General features: G+C 46.3%; 1 protein-coding gene and 2 long non-coding RNA genes across 3 annotated transcripts; all 3 read right to left on the reverse strand.

The window, feature by feature from the left end:
• Positions 1-275: 275 nt before the first annotated feature.
• LOC110680462 (peroxisomal membrane protein PEX16-like) lies at positions 276-1,267 on the reverse strand. The gene is made up of 2 exons (XM_021856266.1): positions 866-1,267; positions 276-807 (listed from the first exon to the last, which is right to left on the reverse strand). The coding sequence occupies exons 1-2, from the start codon at positions 1,219-1,221 to the stop codon at positions 558-560; spliced, it is 606 nt and encodes a 201-aa protein (XP_021711958.1). The 5' UTR covers positions 1,222-1,267; the 3' UTR covers positions 276-557.
• A 1,149-nt stretch (positions 1,268-2,416) lies between these two features.
• LOC110680466 lies at positions 2,417-4,125 on the reverse strand. Its single transcript, XR_002502888.1, has 4 exons — positions 3,561-4,125; positions 3,333-3,501; positions 3,169-3,267; positions 2,417-3,109 (listed from the first exon to the last, which is right to left on the reverse strand). It is a non-coding gene; the product is annotated as an uncharacterized LOC110680466 (long non-coding RNA).
• A 7,730-nt stretch (positions 4,126-11,855) lies between these two features.
• Positions 11,856-13,667, reverse strand: LOC110680465. Its single transcript, XR_002502887.1, has 4 exons — positions 13,024-13,667; positions 12,796-12,964; positions 12,632-12,730; positions 11,856-12,572 (listed from the first exon to the last, which is right to left on the reverse strand). It is a non-coding gene; the product is annotated as an uncharacterized LOC110680465 (long non-coding RNA).
• Positions 13,668-16,303: the final 2,636 nt, after the last annotated feature.

Genomic DNA, 16,303 nt, shown 5'->3' on the forward strand with positions numbered 1-16,303 from the left:
AGAAAAACCCCTCATGGCAAAGTGAATCATAAAAGTGCCCAAGTAGCTCTGTACCCTAGCTTTCAAAAACCCCACTGTCGAAGTGAACCAAAAGAGTCAAGAAAAGGATCCGGTATTCTACCATGCTTTCAAAAATTGCTAATGTTATAGCAGTTTACACAACAAGTGCAGAATGATGATTATTACAGCACGAGTCGTTATCCAACTTATTTTTGCTATTTCGTATAAGATCATATTATTACCGCAAATATTAAAAAGATGAAAACCACCATAAGTATTTTTCCCATTTGCTCTATAGTATTTTATTCTCCGAAATCTCATACCGCAACAGCTCGTTAGCAGCCTATATACATTACTTTCAACTAAACCATCCATCCTCCAACCAGCATGTTTTGCCAAAACAATCAATCCGGCTTTCCACGCTATCACTTCACCCGCAGTTTCTCGTTCTAACTTCTAAGTCGATAAAATTGTCAATCACCGCTATGTTCCTTAGACTATGTAAATACGCATTAATTGAAAGGTATTACAAAAAATAGGTTGAAAACCTATTGTTTTTAGGTTGACCACATGTAGAAGTAGGTCTCCTGCCAGTGTGGAATGTAGGACAGAATCAAGTTGGTTATGGTGCCCGTCAGTGGAACCTTATTTCCAATACCAGTCAGCAGTGAGGCAATCCGTTGCTTGCTATATTTATCATAGAATGGAGAACGCATCAAATAGAGCAGCATCGATACGCACCGCCGGGATAATTCCTGCTTCTGCTCTTTGGATAGATCCTCACGGTTTTTGTAGTAAATGCGTAAGCTAGAAAATTAATAGTGATATAAAACAATTTCCATTACACATGATTGAACAAACTCACCTCGCTACATCGATAGCCATCGGTACCAGGTAAGACTTCCAGCTTTTAAATCCGTACCGACGAACGCAAGCCAAGTGTACCAATGGCTTCAATATGTACATCAACTCCGCCGTTCGAATAAATCTTCCGCCATACCGAATCACCACAGGTTCATGTTTCAGTGGTTTGAAAGTCCTGGCCACGATTGGTGGTGCTCCTTCGACTTTCCGCAGTACCCGACCGGACCGCTTCAACACAACGGTGTCAGTCAGCTCTTGGAAGGTACTGTTATCCGGTCTAGCAGTCTCGACTAGGTTTTTCCTATCGAGGACAGGGATCGGCGGGTTTTGAATGATGTTGTTATTTTGGCAGAACATGGTGAGAATCACGCGACCTATACATCTGGAAAGGAGAGAAGAGTATACGATAAATACAAATCGTTAGAGTTTAACCACTAGATTTTTTATATTATCATTTCAAACATTATATTAATTTCTTCTATTTAGGAGTATTGTGCTAGGCAACACTATCATACTTATTGGGTAAGACTAAACTAACACCAAAAAAAATCATTTTGGTCACAACAACTGCCTCTGCAACGGAATGAAAAACTATCATGAGCTTTTATAAACATTTTGTCAATCACATATTGCATTTCATTTGCAGCAACAGTTCAGAAATTTTACAGATGTTGCGAATTTACCTGCTTATAAGAGAACTACTTAAAAAAAATAACTTATCAGTTACCAGAAGGTCAATTCCAGGTGTACGGTCTCCGCTAAGTGGGAGATTTGTGCCATGCCATATTTGAGCCTATTTCATAATCTAAACGATGGGAAAGGAAAAGGAGAAAATGGAAGGAAAAAGGTTTGCTCTTTCTTCGCATAAGATTTTTTTAATATTTTTTGCTTCATATCACAATGGATTCTAAAGAGGATGCTGCAAAACGATTGTGCGCAAGCGAAGTCGTGGGTTCTATCCCCACCGGAGCACGTGGTTTCATTTCGCAGTTTCAATTTCAATTTGTTCATTTGACACGTGTTTCTTCGTGTACACATAAACTTCAAAACTTCAAAGCCTCATAACAGCAATATTCCTTCGGCTGGAACTGTCTTGAACTTAACAATTAATTAACTGTGCAATCAAGCTTTTGTAACTTAGTCATCATCTTTTGAGCGATTTCCTCATTTTTTTTTTTTTTTGAGTAGAGTTACTGTGCACGTGCTGTAGCCTTAGGTGCAGGAGGCTCATTGCTTGCTAGCGCACGGGTACATTGTGAGACCTTTTTTGGTGCACCTCATTTTTCTGGAGATGTGTCTCACTGCGGTCTCATGCGCTCCGTCACATGTGCTGTTTAAAATTCAGCGCAATAATTGAAATTGTCAGCATTTCAAATTAATTTAAGGTGAAGATGAATCGAAGCCAAACCTCAAATTTTCAAGAGCACAAATCTGGAGAAGCGAACACCTATTTGAGCTGAAACCTTATCGATTGGTCACCACCAGCTAGTAGCCAATCGATAAAGTTTTCAGCTTAAACAATTGTTTGGTTCTCCAGATTCGTGCTCTTGAAAATTTGAGGTTTGGCTTTGATTTATCTTCACCTTAAGGGCATCCCTGTTGCGAGTGTCTGTCGAGGGGGGAATGGAAACCTCGATCAGCCCCGGAAAGCTCTTAAGGGAATGCGCACAAATAACTGAATTCCAACACAAAACTGATCATGGTTACAAGTTTTTTATTTACTGACCATCATTTTCCTTTTCCTGATCCTTTCCTCCTATCTTCTGACTCCTAGCCTCTCCTTTAACCTTTACTTTGCTTAAAAACTAGATTTGCTCTACTCACTGCACTTTCGGGCGCGCCCTGCTCACCGCCGCTACCCCGTTGACGCTTGGCAGCCACATCATTCCGCCTTTCTGGCCGATGCTCACACCGACTTAATCTTGCTGCTGAACTGACGACACCCACGAGACCGCGTGCAGTTCTCTGACGCTGCTCTGCCTAGCGGATAGTTTCGTCCCTCCGGATAATCGCTTGCTTCCTGCACCAGCCGAGAACCGCCAATCGCCTCGAATCCGTCTAATCGGTGATCATATGACGCCCGCCGCCGGGTGCCCTCCCCAATGTTGGCGAGATTAGATCCGCGGTTGACTTGAACCGGATTGAGGGGGGTTGAAGACCACACTGACTCGCTGCCACCGCCTGGTTTGTCTGGCTGCTCCCAATGATTCCTCGAACTGACTGCAATAAACGAAAAAAGAAAGCCCTAACGCACGAGGCCGATTAGCTTCTGGTGGTGGGCCTAACTTTTGGGCTTTGGCTTACTTCCTATGGAAGGCTTTCTTTGTCCCGGGGATGTATGACTATCGGTTGACCTTCGGGAATGGTGCAATCAGGGTTACAGTAGTCCGGCGTGGGTGGAAACTGCGCAATTAAACAGAAACGGCGTTTAAACTTGCTTATCCAAAACGGGTGGTAAAAGGCCTTACCAATGCACCAACTGGTTGGGTTCCCACGCACCGGTTCCGACCGTCGCGCTGTTTCTCGACTTCGAGGGCTGATCGTATGGGTTTTTTGCGTTTTTACCCTGGGCAACGTGGTTTCTGCAAACCGAAATGCAAAATGGTGGTCCGTGTGTCCCTCTGTGCGCTCTATTTCCTGTTCGAATGAATCCAGAAATCAGCGTTTTGAGCCAAATGGAATTAGGGTTGTCTTACCCTTGGCTAGAATCAAATGGTGGGCCTCCTGCCTGGCACTAATTTCACTCGAGGAACCACACGCGGTTATCCTACCAAACTTCACAAGATGGACGGCTAAGTTTTTCGTTTCAACGAAGACCAGACTCTTTCGATTTGCGTGCACTGTCGTTTCGGCGGGCTGACACTAACTGAGTGAGCTGGCTGCGAATAATTCTCAATCGTCGCCCCCGTCGTGGCGTGTGTGACGACTGTGTGCGTAAAAGAGCGCAGGAGCGGTCTCTCTGCTCTAGCTTGACGTTGTGGTAGTGGCAGTCTTATGTGGTTGTTATTTCCTGGTGCCCGTTCTCGATGCTATGCAGAAGGTGGTTTCATGGTGTGCAGATATACGAAATTCTGTGAGCGTCACCGATCGGTCGTTCTTCTCGGTTGACGGATGGAATACAAACGTGTGCAGGGGTTCTCAATTTGCGGTTTGCGGAGCAGTTTATTTTATTCTGAATGTTAAAGGCTTACAATATTTACGTGCTGACTGACTTCAATTTGCATATCTTACACAACTCAGACTTAAACGTAACACAACTCTACCGTAGCGGAAGAATTTTCATAAATCGATGAGAAAGCGATTTATGAAAAATTCACAAAATCTTCAATCATCCTCCTAGGATGATGGTCAGAGACAAGTCGGTCAACTAAACGCTTGAGCAGACCTCAAGTTACATCTGGTTCTTTAACCTTACACCGTAAACTAAACTCATATACGCAAGCCTTGGTTGCTTGCCAAATCAAATCGCTTAAACTGCATAATCTTAATACTAGACTCAATATCACGCCAGCTGCGCCTGGCAGAATCATAGACCTCTCAAATCGTCTCTGACCAAAGTCCTTGTCCAGCTTCCTCAAATCCGAGCAAACTACGGCAAAACTTTCAAATCGGATTCTAGCCTATTTTATTGGCTAAAATAGGCTTAATCGCACACTAAACATAGAAGCTATATTTACAAACTTTTTACAAGGACTAAATTGGTTTGTTTTGGTTTGTGCATAAAACTGAGAAAAGAAGCATTTCCGCGACTAAATCGTCATGAGCCCGAGAATGGGGTTTTACCGCGCCCCTGGTCGCGTTACCTTGGGATGAAGATTTCATGACGACCCCCAGATCTTTAACCCTTGGCCACGCATTTGAATTGACTGGATACACTTGAGGGTTTGTGTGCACTCATCCAGTCTTGGATGTACTTGGATTACCGAGATCGTATTTTGTGTCTTTGTAGTAGTGCCTCTCATAGCTCTGTGTAGTGGGTGGTCGAATCTTGATGGTGGGCTCGATTTATCTCGTTCGACAAACGGCATGACCACTTGGTTGGCAGCTCGCTGCGGACATGGTCTACGATGCGCTTTGCTCGTTGTCTAGTTCTGGTATCTGGAGTCTCCCTATTGTGGATTTCGGGGTCACAGTCTCCCATGCCTGACGTAGGCTACGTACTTCTTCTGCTCTATCTGATGGTATTTGGAGCCTCCCTACTCACAATAGTTTTCAGGGTTCCAATCTCCCGTGCCTTCCGTAGGCTGCTTGTTTGTCCGCTTCATCATGATGGTATTTGGAGCCACCCTACTCACAATGGTATTCAGGGTTCCAATCTCCCGTGCCTTCCGTAGGCTGCTTGCGATTGCGTTTCTTCGAAGTGGTATTTGGAGCCTCCCTACTCACGGCTGTTTTCAGGGTTCCAATCTCCCGTGCCTTCCGTAGGCTGCTTGCTTTTCTGCTTCTTCGTGATGGTATTTGGAGCCACCCTACTCACGGCTGTTTTCAGGGTTCCAATCTCCCGTGCCTTCCGTAGGCTGCTTGCTTTTCTGCTTCTTCATGATGGTATTTGGAGCCTCCCTACTCACGGCTGTTTTCAGGGTTCCAATCTCCCGTGCCTTCCGTAGGCTGCTTGCTTTTCTGCTTCTTCATGATGGTATTTGGAGCCTCCCTACTCACGGCTGTTTTCAGGGTTCCAATCTCCCGTGCCTTCCGTAGGCTGCTTGCTTTTCTGCTTCTTCGTGATGGTATTTGGAGTCTCCCTACTCACGATGGTTTTCGGGGTTCCAATCTCCCGTGCCCTTCGTAGGCTTCAGCCACGTCCTCCTCCTCTCAATGCCCTCCAGTTGCTGTCTCACTGCGCCCGATAGTGGCCGTAAGCTTCAACTCCGCGTCGAACCGATTTTTGGTCGTCGATCTCCAGGTCTCCACTCCTCCTATCAGAGAATACATCTGGTGCATTTCCGAGATCCCTACTCCCCGTTTCCAGTGACGTAGGGTGCGATTTCTCCCGCTTCGCGAACGGCGCACGGTACACCTCCTGGCGCGATGGAAGTGTTTGGGTACCGCATGTTGGATCTCCTCCCAGCTTGATGTGGTCGCAAATCGTGTTCAAGGTTTTTTTTTTTGGCGTGGATCGTGGTCTATAATGAACCTGATGAATCGTCGAGGTGGAGAGGTAGTCATTAAGAAGTTGTTGCTCATCACACCTGACTTTTGCCATTTTCCCGCTTGGTACGTGTTTTTGGAGTATGGTACTAATAGTTGACAGGCTTTGCCTGTGGACATAGCTTTATCGTTGTGGAACCTCGTTCGGATGAACGAAAATCCTTGCCATAGTCTAATTCGGTGTTGCTGAAGTGGAGCGTTGTTGTAGCGGGCTCTCACACTCAGCATTCGTGGTCAAATCTCCCGAAGATTGGTGTTTTTGACTGCTACTGATTCTGGTTAACAGGCACCGCCTGTGTACATAGCTTGAACGGTTCGGAATCTCCATCTTGCGGATGAAAATCCCGAATGATGTAGTCCTTGATCGGTTCAACAGAGAAGCAGCTGAGCTCGTTGGATGCTTCTCCGTTGGTTCGCTGTTATTATGCCCAGTGGTGTTTTTGACAGCGTTTGCTTTATAGTCGACAGGCATCGCCTGTTCGCATAGCTTGCCCATTACGCTTGGTCCGCTTTGATGTCCTTTGCGTGAAATCTTCCCTTCTTGCCGCTCAGAACATCTTCTAACAGATAAAGGTTCGTCCCGAGGATTTCCTTCACGATGGCCGGAACGAATTTCGGCTCTAGTTTGCTGGTGATCTGATCCACTTTTGAGGAGAGAACGAATGTACGGCGCCACACGAGATCTCCTACCTTGAACGCGACTGATCTTGTGCGAAGATTATAACGCTACTTCGCCCGCTGGTGACTGTTCTTGATCCGCTCGATGATGACCTTCTGGATTCGGCGAATTGCTGACAGCCTCAGATCTTGTGCCACTTTCGGGTCGTCTGGTGTGTTTAGTTCTTGTTGCGTGTAGAGGTCCGTGTGCAACAGCAGGTTTCGTCCGAAGTTTGCTTCGTGAGGACTCACTCCCGTTGCTTCGTGCCTCGCTCCGTTTATCGCTGCTGTGATTGCCGGTAGCTTTTCATCCCACTCACGATGATCGCCATCTAGTAATGCTCGGATGCAGGTAACTACGACGCGGTTCACGCGCTCGGCGTTGTTGACCTGCGGACAGTAGAACGCTGTTTTCATGTGACCAATCCTGTGCTTTGCTAGCCATGATTTGAACACCATCGATTCGAATTGTTTCCCGTTATCGGACAATATCAGCCTTGGACGAGAGAACTTCAGGCAAACTTCTTCTTCCAGAAACTCCACCATCTTCTGGGAATCCGCTGCGCGCATGGGCTTGACGATCACGTACTTGCTGACCCAGTCTACTACTACCAATAGCACTGTGTTTCCTCGCTTGGAACGTGTGAGTGGACCGACAAAGTCCACCGATATCATCTCCCAAGGGGTCTTTGCTGGTTTGGGGTTTCCCATCTGCGGCATCATCTTCCTTCCTGGCGCTTTGCATGCCTTGCAGGTCACACAGCTCCTCACGTAATCGCCAATCTCCTGCTGCATTTGTGGCCAGTAGTAGTGGGCTTGAATTTTGTGCCAAGTCTTGTAGAAACCAAGGTGCGCTGCTGAAGGTTCGTCGTGGTATCTACGGATCAGCTGCAACCTCTCTTCCCTCGGAACGACTTGCTTCCACTTGTGGAATACTGCTCCCACTGCGTCCTTGCATCGACAGTTCTTGTACAATGTGTTATTTGCAACGCGGAAGTCCGGAAACTGATCGCCTTCTTTCTTCACTTTCTCAACCAGCTTCCTGTACCACAGATCCTGCACCTGGTCTACCACGAATACTGCTTCGGCTACCGTTCGTGAGAGTGCATCCGGAACTACGTTGATCGATCCCTTCCTGTACCGTATCTCGAAGTCGAACGCGTTCAACCGCAACAGCCATCGACTCATCAACGCCGTTGGATTCTTCATCGATTTTAGGTAGCTGAGCGCCGCATGGTCGCAAAAGACGGTGAATCTGATTCCTTCCACATATCCTCTAAACTTCTCGATCGCTCGGATCACCGCGAGACACTCTCGCTCCGTGACCGAATACTTTCTCTCGGACGCTGACAGCTTCTGCGAGAAGTAGCTGATCGGATGTTCTTCACCGTTGATGTCCTGCGTTAGCACTGCTCCGATCGCTGTGTCGCTGGCATCGCATGCTATAGCGAACGGTCTGCTGTAGTCCGGCATCGCTAGCACCGGTGCCGAGACCAGAGCGGCTTTTTAGTTTGAGGAAAGCTTCTTCAGCGATGGGATTCCAACGGAACTTGGTCTTCCCAGACGTCAGACTTGTTAACGGTGATGCTAGCTGTGAAAATCCGGCGATGAATCGGCGATACCAGTTGCAAACTCCCAGGAATCGTTGCACTTCTTTCCTTGTGGTAGGAGTTGGAAACAGGACTATGGCTTGGATTTTTTCTTCATCCACTCGCCAGCCTTGTTCGTCGATCACGTAGCCCAGATACTTCATGCTCTTTCGGCAGAACTTGGACTTCTCCGACGATATCGTGAGATTTGCTTGTCGCAGCCGGCGTGCCACTTCTTCCAACAAAGCGATGTGCTCTTCGAAGGTTTCCGAACAGATAATGATGTCGTCCAGGTAATGGAATACCAACGGTTCCAAATCGGCGAACAGATGAGTCATGAGTCTCGCTAGGGCTTGGCTTGCTGTGCACAGTCCAAAAGGCACCACTTTGAACTGGAAGTGGCCTCTGGATGGAACTGTGAACGCTGTCAATGTTCTTGAAGCCTGATGAAGTGGCAGCTGCCAGAAAGCGTCTTTGAGATCGATCGACGAGATGTATTTGCTGCTTCGAAGATTGTTTGTGATCGCTGCTATCTGCGGGATTGGATATCCCTCGTTCACCATGATGGAGTTGAGGTGACGAGCATCCAAGCAGACGCGATACTGTCCGGTCTTCTTCTTGACTGCAACCAATGGATTGTTCCATGGAGAGAACTGTGCCTCTTCGATGACATCGAGGGCAATCATCCGGTCGATCTCCTTGTTCACCTCCTGCAGCACATACGGTGACATTGGGTAATGCCGTTGCTTGCGAGGTGGTGCGTTACCCACATCGATGCGATGCTCGTACAGCTTCGTACGGCCTAGCTTGCCCTCTGCCGCTTTTGGGAACTTCCGGATCGCTTGTTCCAGTCGCTTCTTCTGTTCGGACGTCAGTTGCTTCATCTCATGATCCTCGACGAGTTCTTCGTCCTGTTTTGCTTCAACTGTGCAGCACACAGCCTTTACTCCAAACTTGTCCCAGAAATTCATCCCTAGGATGACGCAGTCCGGGATCGAAGGTACTAATAGTACTGGAAGGACTTCGTTCCGGTTATTGTACACGATGGGAAGATAAACGAAATTGTGTATTTTGTGTTTCGTGCCATCCGCCGTCTTTATTCCGCCACAGACGGTTCCTCTCTGTAGTCCGTATTCCTCTGCCAGACTGACTTTATTTCCTCCTAGCAGAGAGCAGTTCGCTCCACTGTCTAGCAAAGCGGTTAACTCCTTTCCCAGCACAGATATGACGGCGTGTGGTCGGTTGTCGCTTCCGGGATTGATGATTAACGAGTTTAGGTTACGAAATTCTGGAATGTCGGAGGGGTTTCCGATACTGAGCGGAGAGCTGCTCCCCTCTATTGCTGGTTCTCCGCTGGGTAGTTTACCGCACCTGAGCGGCACGTGAAGCAGCTGCGCAACGAGTAGCCTTTTCGTCCACACCGGTAGCAGAAAAGGATCGCTTGCGGCTTCGGACAATCCATAAACCTATGGCCTTCTTCGTCGCAGTTCCAGCATACCATCACCATTCGTTGCTGGGTCTCTGCTTCCTGCTGTTCTTCTGATTGGCGTTCTACCAGTCTTGTTGGCTCTTGCTGAAGAGAGTTGCTTCGCTGGTTGTAGTTTTCCGACTCTTCCAGCGAACTTGGCCTCCATTGTCGCGTTTGCCAACTCTGCACCCTTTGCGGCTGCTCTTGCTGCTGCTCTGGCTGGCGTGGCTGATGGGGAACGGCTTGTGACCTTTGCTGTTGTACGGGAAATTGCGTGTCTCTCATCTGTTGTCGCATTACTTGCGGGCTGTCCGCTTCGATTGGTTTGAACCTGTCTGTAAACCTAGGCTGCTTTCCGTTTCTTGGAGTAAAACCTGGTCGCGTAGTTCGCCGCTCTAGGTTCATTTTCAACGCATTGACTTGCTCCGCCAACTCGTCGATGGTGTGCTGCCAATGTTCTTCGTTTTGATCGTCAACTGTCTCGTAATCATGAGCGATATCTTGAACTTCCACCGCATGGACTCTGTTAAAGCGTTGAGGTTGAGGCTGCTGCTGCATTGCAACCACTCTGTTGGTCGTCACAGGCGTAGCGAAGTTCGGTTCCAGCAACGCACTGTGCGGAATCGGAATCCTGCGCTGTCTGTTCAGAAGCATTCTCGTCTCGTCGTATCCAGTGCACACCTCGACCATTTCTTCCAATGAGCGTGGCCTTACTGCTGTTACGATGGCCGCATAGTTCTCGTTCATATTCTTCTTCACCAGGAAGAACTTCTCATCCGCTGGAATCGGTGGATCCACAAAGCGAAAGAGCGCAGAAATGTCGCGATAGTATTTCGCAAACGATTCCTCTCTTCCTTGAAATCTGAAGCTGGCCTCCAATCGCAGAATTTGCGAGTAGCCGCTAGGCAAGAACTCTCTTCGAATCTCTTTCTTGAAGTCGTCCCAGGTACGCAGTAGTTGCTGAGAAGTTGCTCGTGCGTACCAATCGATGGCATCCTCTTGCAGCAGGTGCTTGATGGAGCTAAGAAGTGTAGCATCACTCATGCCTTCCGACCTCGCAAACGTCTCCACCCGATCTAGGAAAACGTTAAGTGAAGTGGTGTCTTTCTCGCCCCGGAACTTGAACGGCCAGTTATGCACTGCTTTCTGAATTCTTCTCTCATCTGCTCGCTCTGGTGCTGGTCGTTCTCGCCGGATCAGCCGCTCCAGTTCTTCTCGCATCCTGAAGCATTCTTCTCGCATCCGCTCTTCTCTCTCCTGCATCTGCCTGATTCTCACTTCCAGCGCTTCTTGCGATGGGGTTTCTCTTGCCTGTTGATTCCATCCTGCATACTCCCGAGAAAGGTAGGGAGGAGGTGGTGAACTTCTTCGCCGTCTCGTTTCCGCTTGTCGGCAGTCTTCGTGGTCGGCTGCTTGGAACGAGCTAGAGAACAACAGCCCTCTTCCGTGTCCAACCGAAAACGATGGCATCAGAGGTGGCTGCACAGCTGGCGGTGGTGTGGTTTCTTGAATGGAGTTGCTGCCCACAGGGATTGTGGCATCTACTACTCCTCCAACAGCTCCTTCCGATTCGTTGTTGCTCCTCCTCCTCACAGCGCCAGTTGATGTTGTATCTCTGACTTCACTTTCCCCCATTTGTACACCATTCACTACACTTGTTCCGTTCACTTTGTTTAACAACACGTTAACATGCATGGATAACATTGCGTGTGTTTCCTGCAGCTCGACCGGAGGGCGGATTAATTGCAAACGGTCGCGATAATGATTGAGACGTGTTCGGATTTTATTTAAAGCTGCACTATCGTTAGTGCGAATTGCCGCTTCAGTGCTGATGTGCAACTGCTGTATTTGAGTTTCACAGTGCTCAATGTTTGACTGTGAACTCATTACATGGCATGAGCTAGTGGGCTGGTTGTCTCGCAAGGACTCCTCTTGCATGAGTGCCTTGAGACGTAAGACCTTGCCTCTATGGGTGGTAGGTCCTAAATTTACTACATGACGTAGGGCCAACTCATACGTGACCTCTTCGTCCGTCAAGTGTGTGTAATCCATTTCTTATTTCTATGCGTAAGGATTAAAAATTTTTGTTGATTATTATAGGCCGAATAATCAAACGCACAAAACCAAATGTCTGAATCACAAACCAAAAAAAATTGCTAACGGTAGCTAATGTATTGTGGATTTTCAGTTGGGCGCCAATGTTGCGAGTGTCTGTCGAGGGGGGAATGGAAACCTCGATCAGCCCCGGAAAGCTCTTAAGGGAATGCGCACAAATAACTGAATTCCAACACAAAACTGATCATGGTTACAAGTTTTTATTTACTGACCATCATTTTCCTTTTCCTGATCCTTTCCTCCTATCTTCTGACTCCTAGCCTCTCCTTTAACCTTTACTTTGCTTAAAAACTAGATTTGCTCTACTCACTGCACTTTCGGGCGCGCCCTGCTCACCGCCGCTACCCCGTTGACGCTTGGCAGCCACATCATTCCGCCTTTCTGGCCGATGCTCACACCGACTTAATCTTGCTGCTGAACTGACGACACCCACGAGACCGCGTGCAGTTCTCTGACGCTGCTCTGCCTAGCGGATAGTTTCGTCCCTCCGGATAATCGCTTGCTTCCTGCACCAGCCGAGAACCGCCAATCGCCTCGAATCCGTCTAATCGGTGATCATATGACGCCCGCCGCCGGGTGCCCTCCCCAATGTTGGCGAGATTAGATCCGCGGTTGACTTGAACCGGATTGAGGGGGGTTGAAGACCACACTGACTCGCTGCCACCGCCTGGTTTGTCTGGCTGCTCCCAATGATTCCTCGAACTGACTGCAATAAACGAAAAAAGAAAGCCCTAACGCACGAGGCCGATTAGCTTCTGGTGGTGGGCCTAACTTTTGGGCTTTGGCTTACTTCCTATGGAAGGCTTTCTTTGTCCCGGGGATGTATGACTATCGGTTGACCTTCGGGAATGGTGCAATCAGGGTTACAGTAGTCCGGCGTGGGTGGAAACTGCGCAATTAAACAGAAACGGCGTTTAAACTTGCTTATCCAAAACGGGTGGTAAAAGGCCTTACCAATGCACCAACTGGTTGGGTTCCCACGCACCGGTTCCGACCGTCGCGCTGTTTCTCGACTTCGAGGGCTGATCGTATGGGTTTTTTGCGTTTTTACCCTGGGCAACGTGGTTTCTGCAAACCGAAATGCAAAATGGTGGTCCGTGTGTCCCTCTGTGCGCTCTATTTCCTGTTCGAATGAATCCAGAAATCAGCGTTTTGAGCCAAATGGAATTAGGGTTGTCTTACCCTTGGCTAGAATCAAATGGTGGGCCTCCTGCCTGGCACTAATTTCACTCGAGGAACCACACGCGGTTATCCTACCAAACTTCACAAGATGGACGGCTAAGTTTTTCGTTTCAACGAAGACCAGACTCTTTCGATTTGCGTGCACTGTCGTTTCGGCGGGCTGACACTAACTGAGTGAGCTGGCTGCGAATAATTCTCAATCGTCTCCCCCGTCGTGGCGTGTGTGACGACTGTGTGCGTAAAAGAGCGCAGGAGCGGTCTCTCTGCTCTAGCTTGACGTTGTGGTAGTGGCAGTCTTATGTGGTTGTTATTTCCTGGTGCCCGTTCTCGATGCTATGCAGAAGGTGGTTTCATGGTGTGCAGATATACGAAATTCTGTGAGCGTCACCGATCGGTCGTTCTTCTCGGTTGACGGATGGAATACAAACGTGTGCAGGGGTTCTCAATTTGCGGTTTGCGGAGCAGTTTATTTTATTCTGAATGTTAAAGGCTTACAATATTTACGTGCTGACTGACTTCAATTTGCATATCTTACACAACTCAGACTTAAACGTAACATCCCTTAATAGATCACACAGATAGTTGCGCACCCCTCAGATTTTTTCTATCTTTATTAACGTGATTTTTAGCCTTGGGCTAGTTCATCCGGGACCAACGGCTTTACTTCCCTTCCGAAGGAAGTCGTCACTATAACTTTATTATCATGGGTGACTATCTCGGGGATGGGACCTCCCCACCTCTCAGATCAGCTAATATCTTCGGATGTTTAAGGTGAAGATGAATCGAAGCCAAACTTTAAATTTTCAAGAGCACAAATCTGGAGAACCAAACATCCGTTTAAGCTGAAAACCTAATCGATTTGGTCACTAGCTGGTGGTGACTAATAGATTAAGTTTTCAACTTAAACGGATGTTTGGTTCTCTAAATTTGTGCTCTTGAAAATTTGAAGTTTGGCTTCGATGTATGTAGAGGCACGTTCCCCGCCATTTGGGAGATATGTGCCAAGTCACAAGACTGAAACGGCTGTCATCCACGAACAACTGGAATGAAGTCAAAAATTTTGGCGCTGGGGAATGTGCTGATTTGACAGCTCGTCAAAAGATAACAATTAGGCACGAAATCTACTCGTTTTTTGAATGCGACATTTTTATTTCATTTACTGTTAACTGCAAATAATTCTATCCAGTTTTCGGTAGTCGCAATATAATCCAGCCACATTTCATTAGGCGTAATGATAACCAGTTATCAATAGAGATCAATAGTATTAATTTTTTCTCATGTTACATTTGTCACTACCGCGCGGGATTTCATGGGACAAAGCCTAATTTTGTTTACACAGCAATAGCGCCACGCATATAGTGGCTGGCTTCTAGAGCTAGCGTTTAATTTAGGGGGTTGTTCCAAGCCCCTTGCTTATAGATTGCTGAACTGATGCATTGTCAAATGCTCCTTCAATATCGAGAAAAGCAACCACGACTATTTCTTTGGCTTAAAGTGATTTATCGATTTTGCCTACAAGTGATTTTAGATTTACCTGTTGCCATATCAAATTGAGATTGACAAAGGGGAAGTTCAATTTATTTAATACTGTTATCAACTTTTTTTTTCATTGTCTTTAGGAAAACAGAGGAAAGGCTTATATGTGTAAAGGCATAGGGAGTTGTTTTATCCCTTTCCAGCTTTTGGAATGAAAACAACTCGTACCTTTCGCCATGCTTAAGAAAAATATAAAAGCGTAACACTAGCTGTGAAAAAAATTTCAGTTAAGGGTTGAAAAGAAATCAAAGCCCATTTGTCCCTCGTTAGTGTGAAAATTTTCTTTTTGGCATTTTTCGTTTATAACGGCTTGCCTCATCTAAGACCTGCTCTTCATCCGAACATGGGACCGATCCAGGGAAAAGAGCTCTCACCATTACTTCCAATGTTTCTAAAGAATCGAAGTGAAACTGCCGTCTACTTTTTTGAAGCAACCTAGACCATTGAAATAGTGTTTCGAAAGGACTTTGTGAAGACTTGTTGTTGATGTTTTCACATACCCGTCTTCAGTCCTAACGTTTGACCTGCTGTAATTCTTGTTATGTTAAGACTTTTATTTTGTGTTCAACCCAATCAGAAGTTATTATTGCTCTATAAAACGATCATTTGTATTTCTTCCTTAATTCTGCCAGTTTGTCGTTCCACCAAAGTACATCCCTGTTAGTTATCTTTGTTGAACAGGATATGTTGAGATCATTTGATCAATAATCCCATCAGAGGCACTGTTAGCATTCTGTTATCTCTGATCTTGCTTGAAAATCGAACCGGATATGTTTATGATCTAGCAATGATTCTCCATTAGAAACATGAGTTAGCACCACCCTAGTAACACACCAGTTAAGCACCAGGCATCGACGATCCCAGAACCGACAGCCAGTCAAAACATCGTTTGGAATTTATCAAAACATAAACATAAATTAATATCCAATAAAAGAGCATGTGGCTCGATAGCGACAGCTTGTTCAGTTCGTTCAGTTCAATTAGCTAGTTCAGTCTTAAGTTAGTCATCCGAAATCATTTTTTTAAAAATTAAGTTTTAGTTCTTAATTTATTAACTGGCGCCCGAATAGGGACCAGCGCGAGTGTAGGTTAATTGTGTCGTGAGTGTTAAAATATCGCGAGCATTATCCGAAAATTTCAACTTTACCGCAGCACAAGTGGCGACCGCTACTACAGCAGCAGACGTGAAGAAAGCGCCCCTAGTCACCATCATATAGGAAAAACGGGATCAGCGCATCTTCGCTGGGACAGTTGAGGCTCGTGTCTGGTCTTAAAACAACAGGAGTTCCGACGTTAGAGGACGGATACCCGAACTAAAGAGTTTCGACGTAACAGGACGGAACCGACGGACAACTGAAGTACTCGCCGTTACAGGAATAGAGTATTCAGAGTATGATAAGAATACTATTGTAAGTATAATTAACAAATTATTATTTTTTTCAGAGTAGAAAGAAAAATTAAGTGCATAAGTGTATTAAGAGTTTGTAAGTGTAGTTTATAATTGTGTAACTAAATAAAAAGTTCTCAAATAATTCCAATCAATTAAATAAAAAAATCTGGATCAAATAATAGAACAATTCGGCTCATTAAATCTAAATATGCCTAACGATATTCAGAATATACTCGATCGCTTAGAATTTTTGGAAAAAACAAAATGTGGTGCCAACGGAATTGGATTATAATGATCCAATTCTTTATTATTTAAACCCGGATGGTTCACCAGCTGATCCATCTTCAATAGAAA

This window comes from Aedes aegypti, unplaced genomic scaffold (genome assembly GCF_002204515.2).
Source record: "Aedes aegypti strain LVP_AGWG unplaced genomic scaffold, AaegL5.0 Primary Assembly AGWG_AaegL5_hic_scaff_1435_46_PBJ_arrow, whole genome shotgun sequence".
In the NCBI taxonomy this organism is placed as follows: Eukaryota; Metazoa; Arthropoda; class Insecta; order Diptera; family Culicidae; genus Aedes; species Aedes aegypti.

Excerpts from the sequence above, each read along its gene's own strand:
- LOC110680462 (XM_021856266.1), bottom strand. The coding sequence starts at position 1,221 with ATGTTCTGCCAAAATAACAACATCATTCAAAACCCGCCGATCCCTGTC. Across the intron at positions 808-865 it reads ATGGCTATCGATGTAGCGAG|CTTACGCATTTACTACAAAA; the intron begins GTGAGTTTGTTC and ends TTAATTTTCTAG.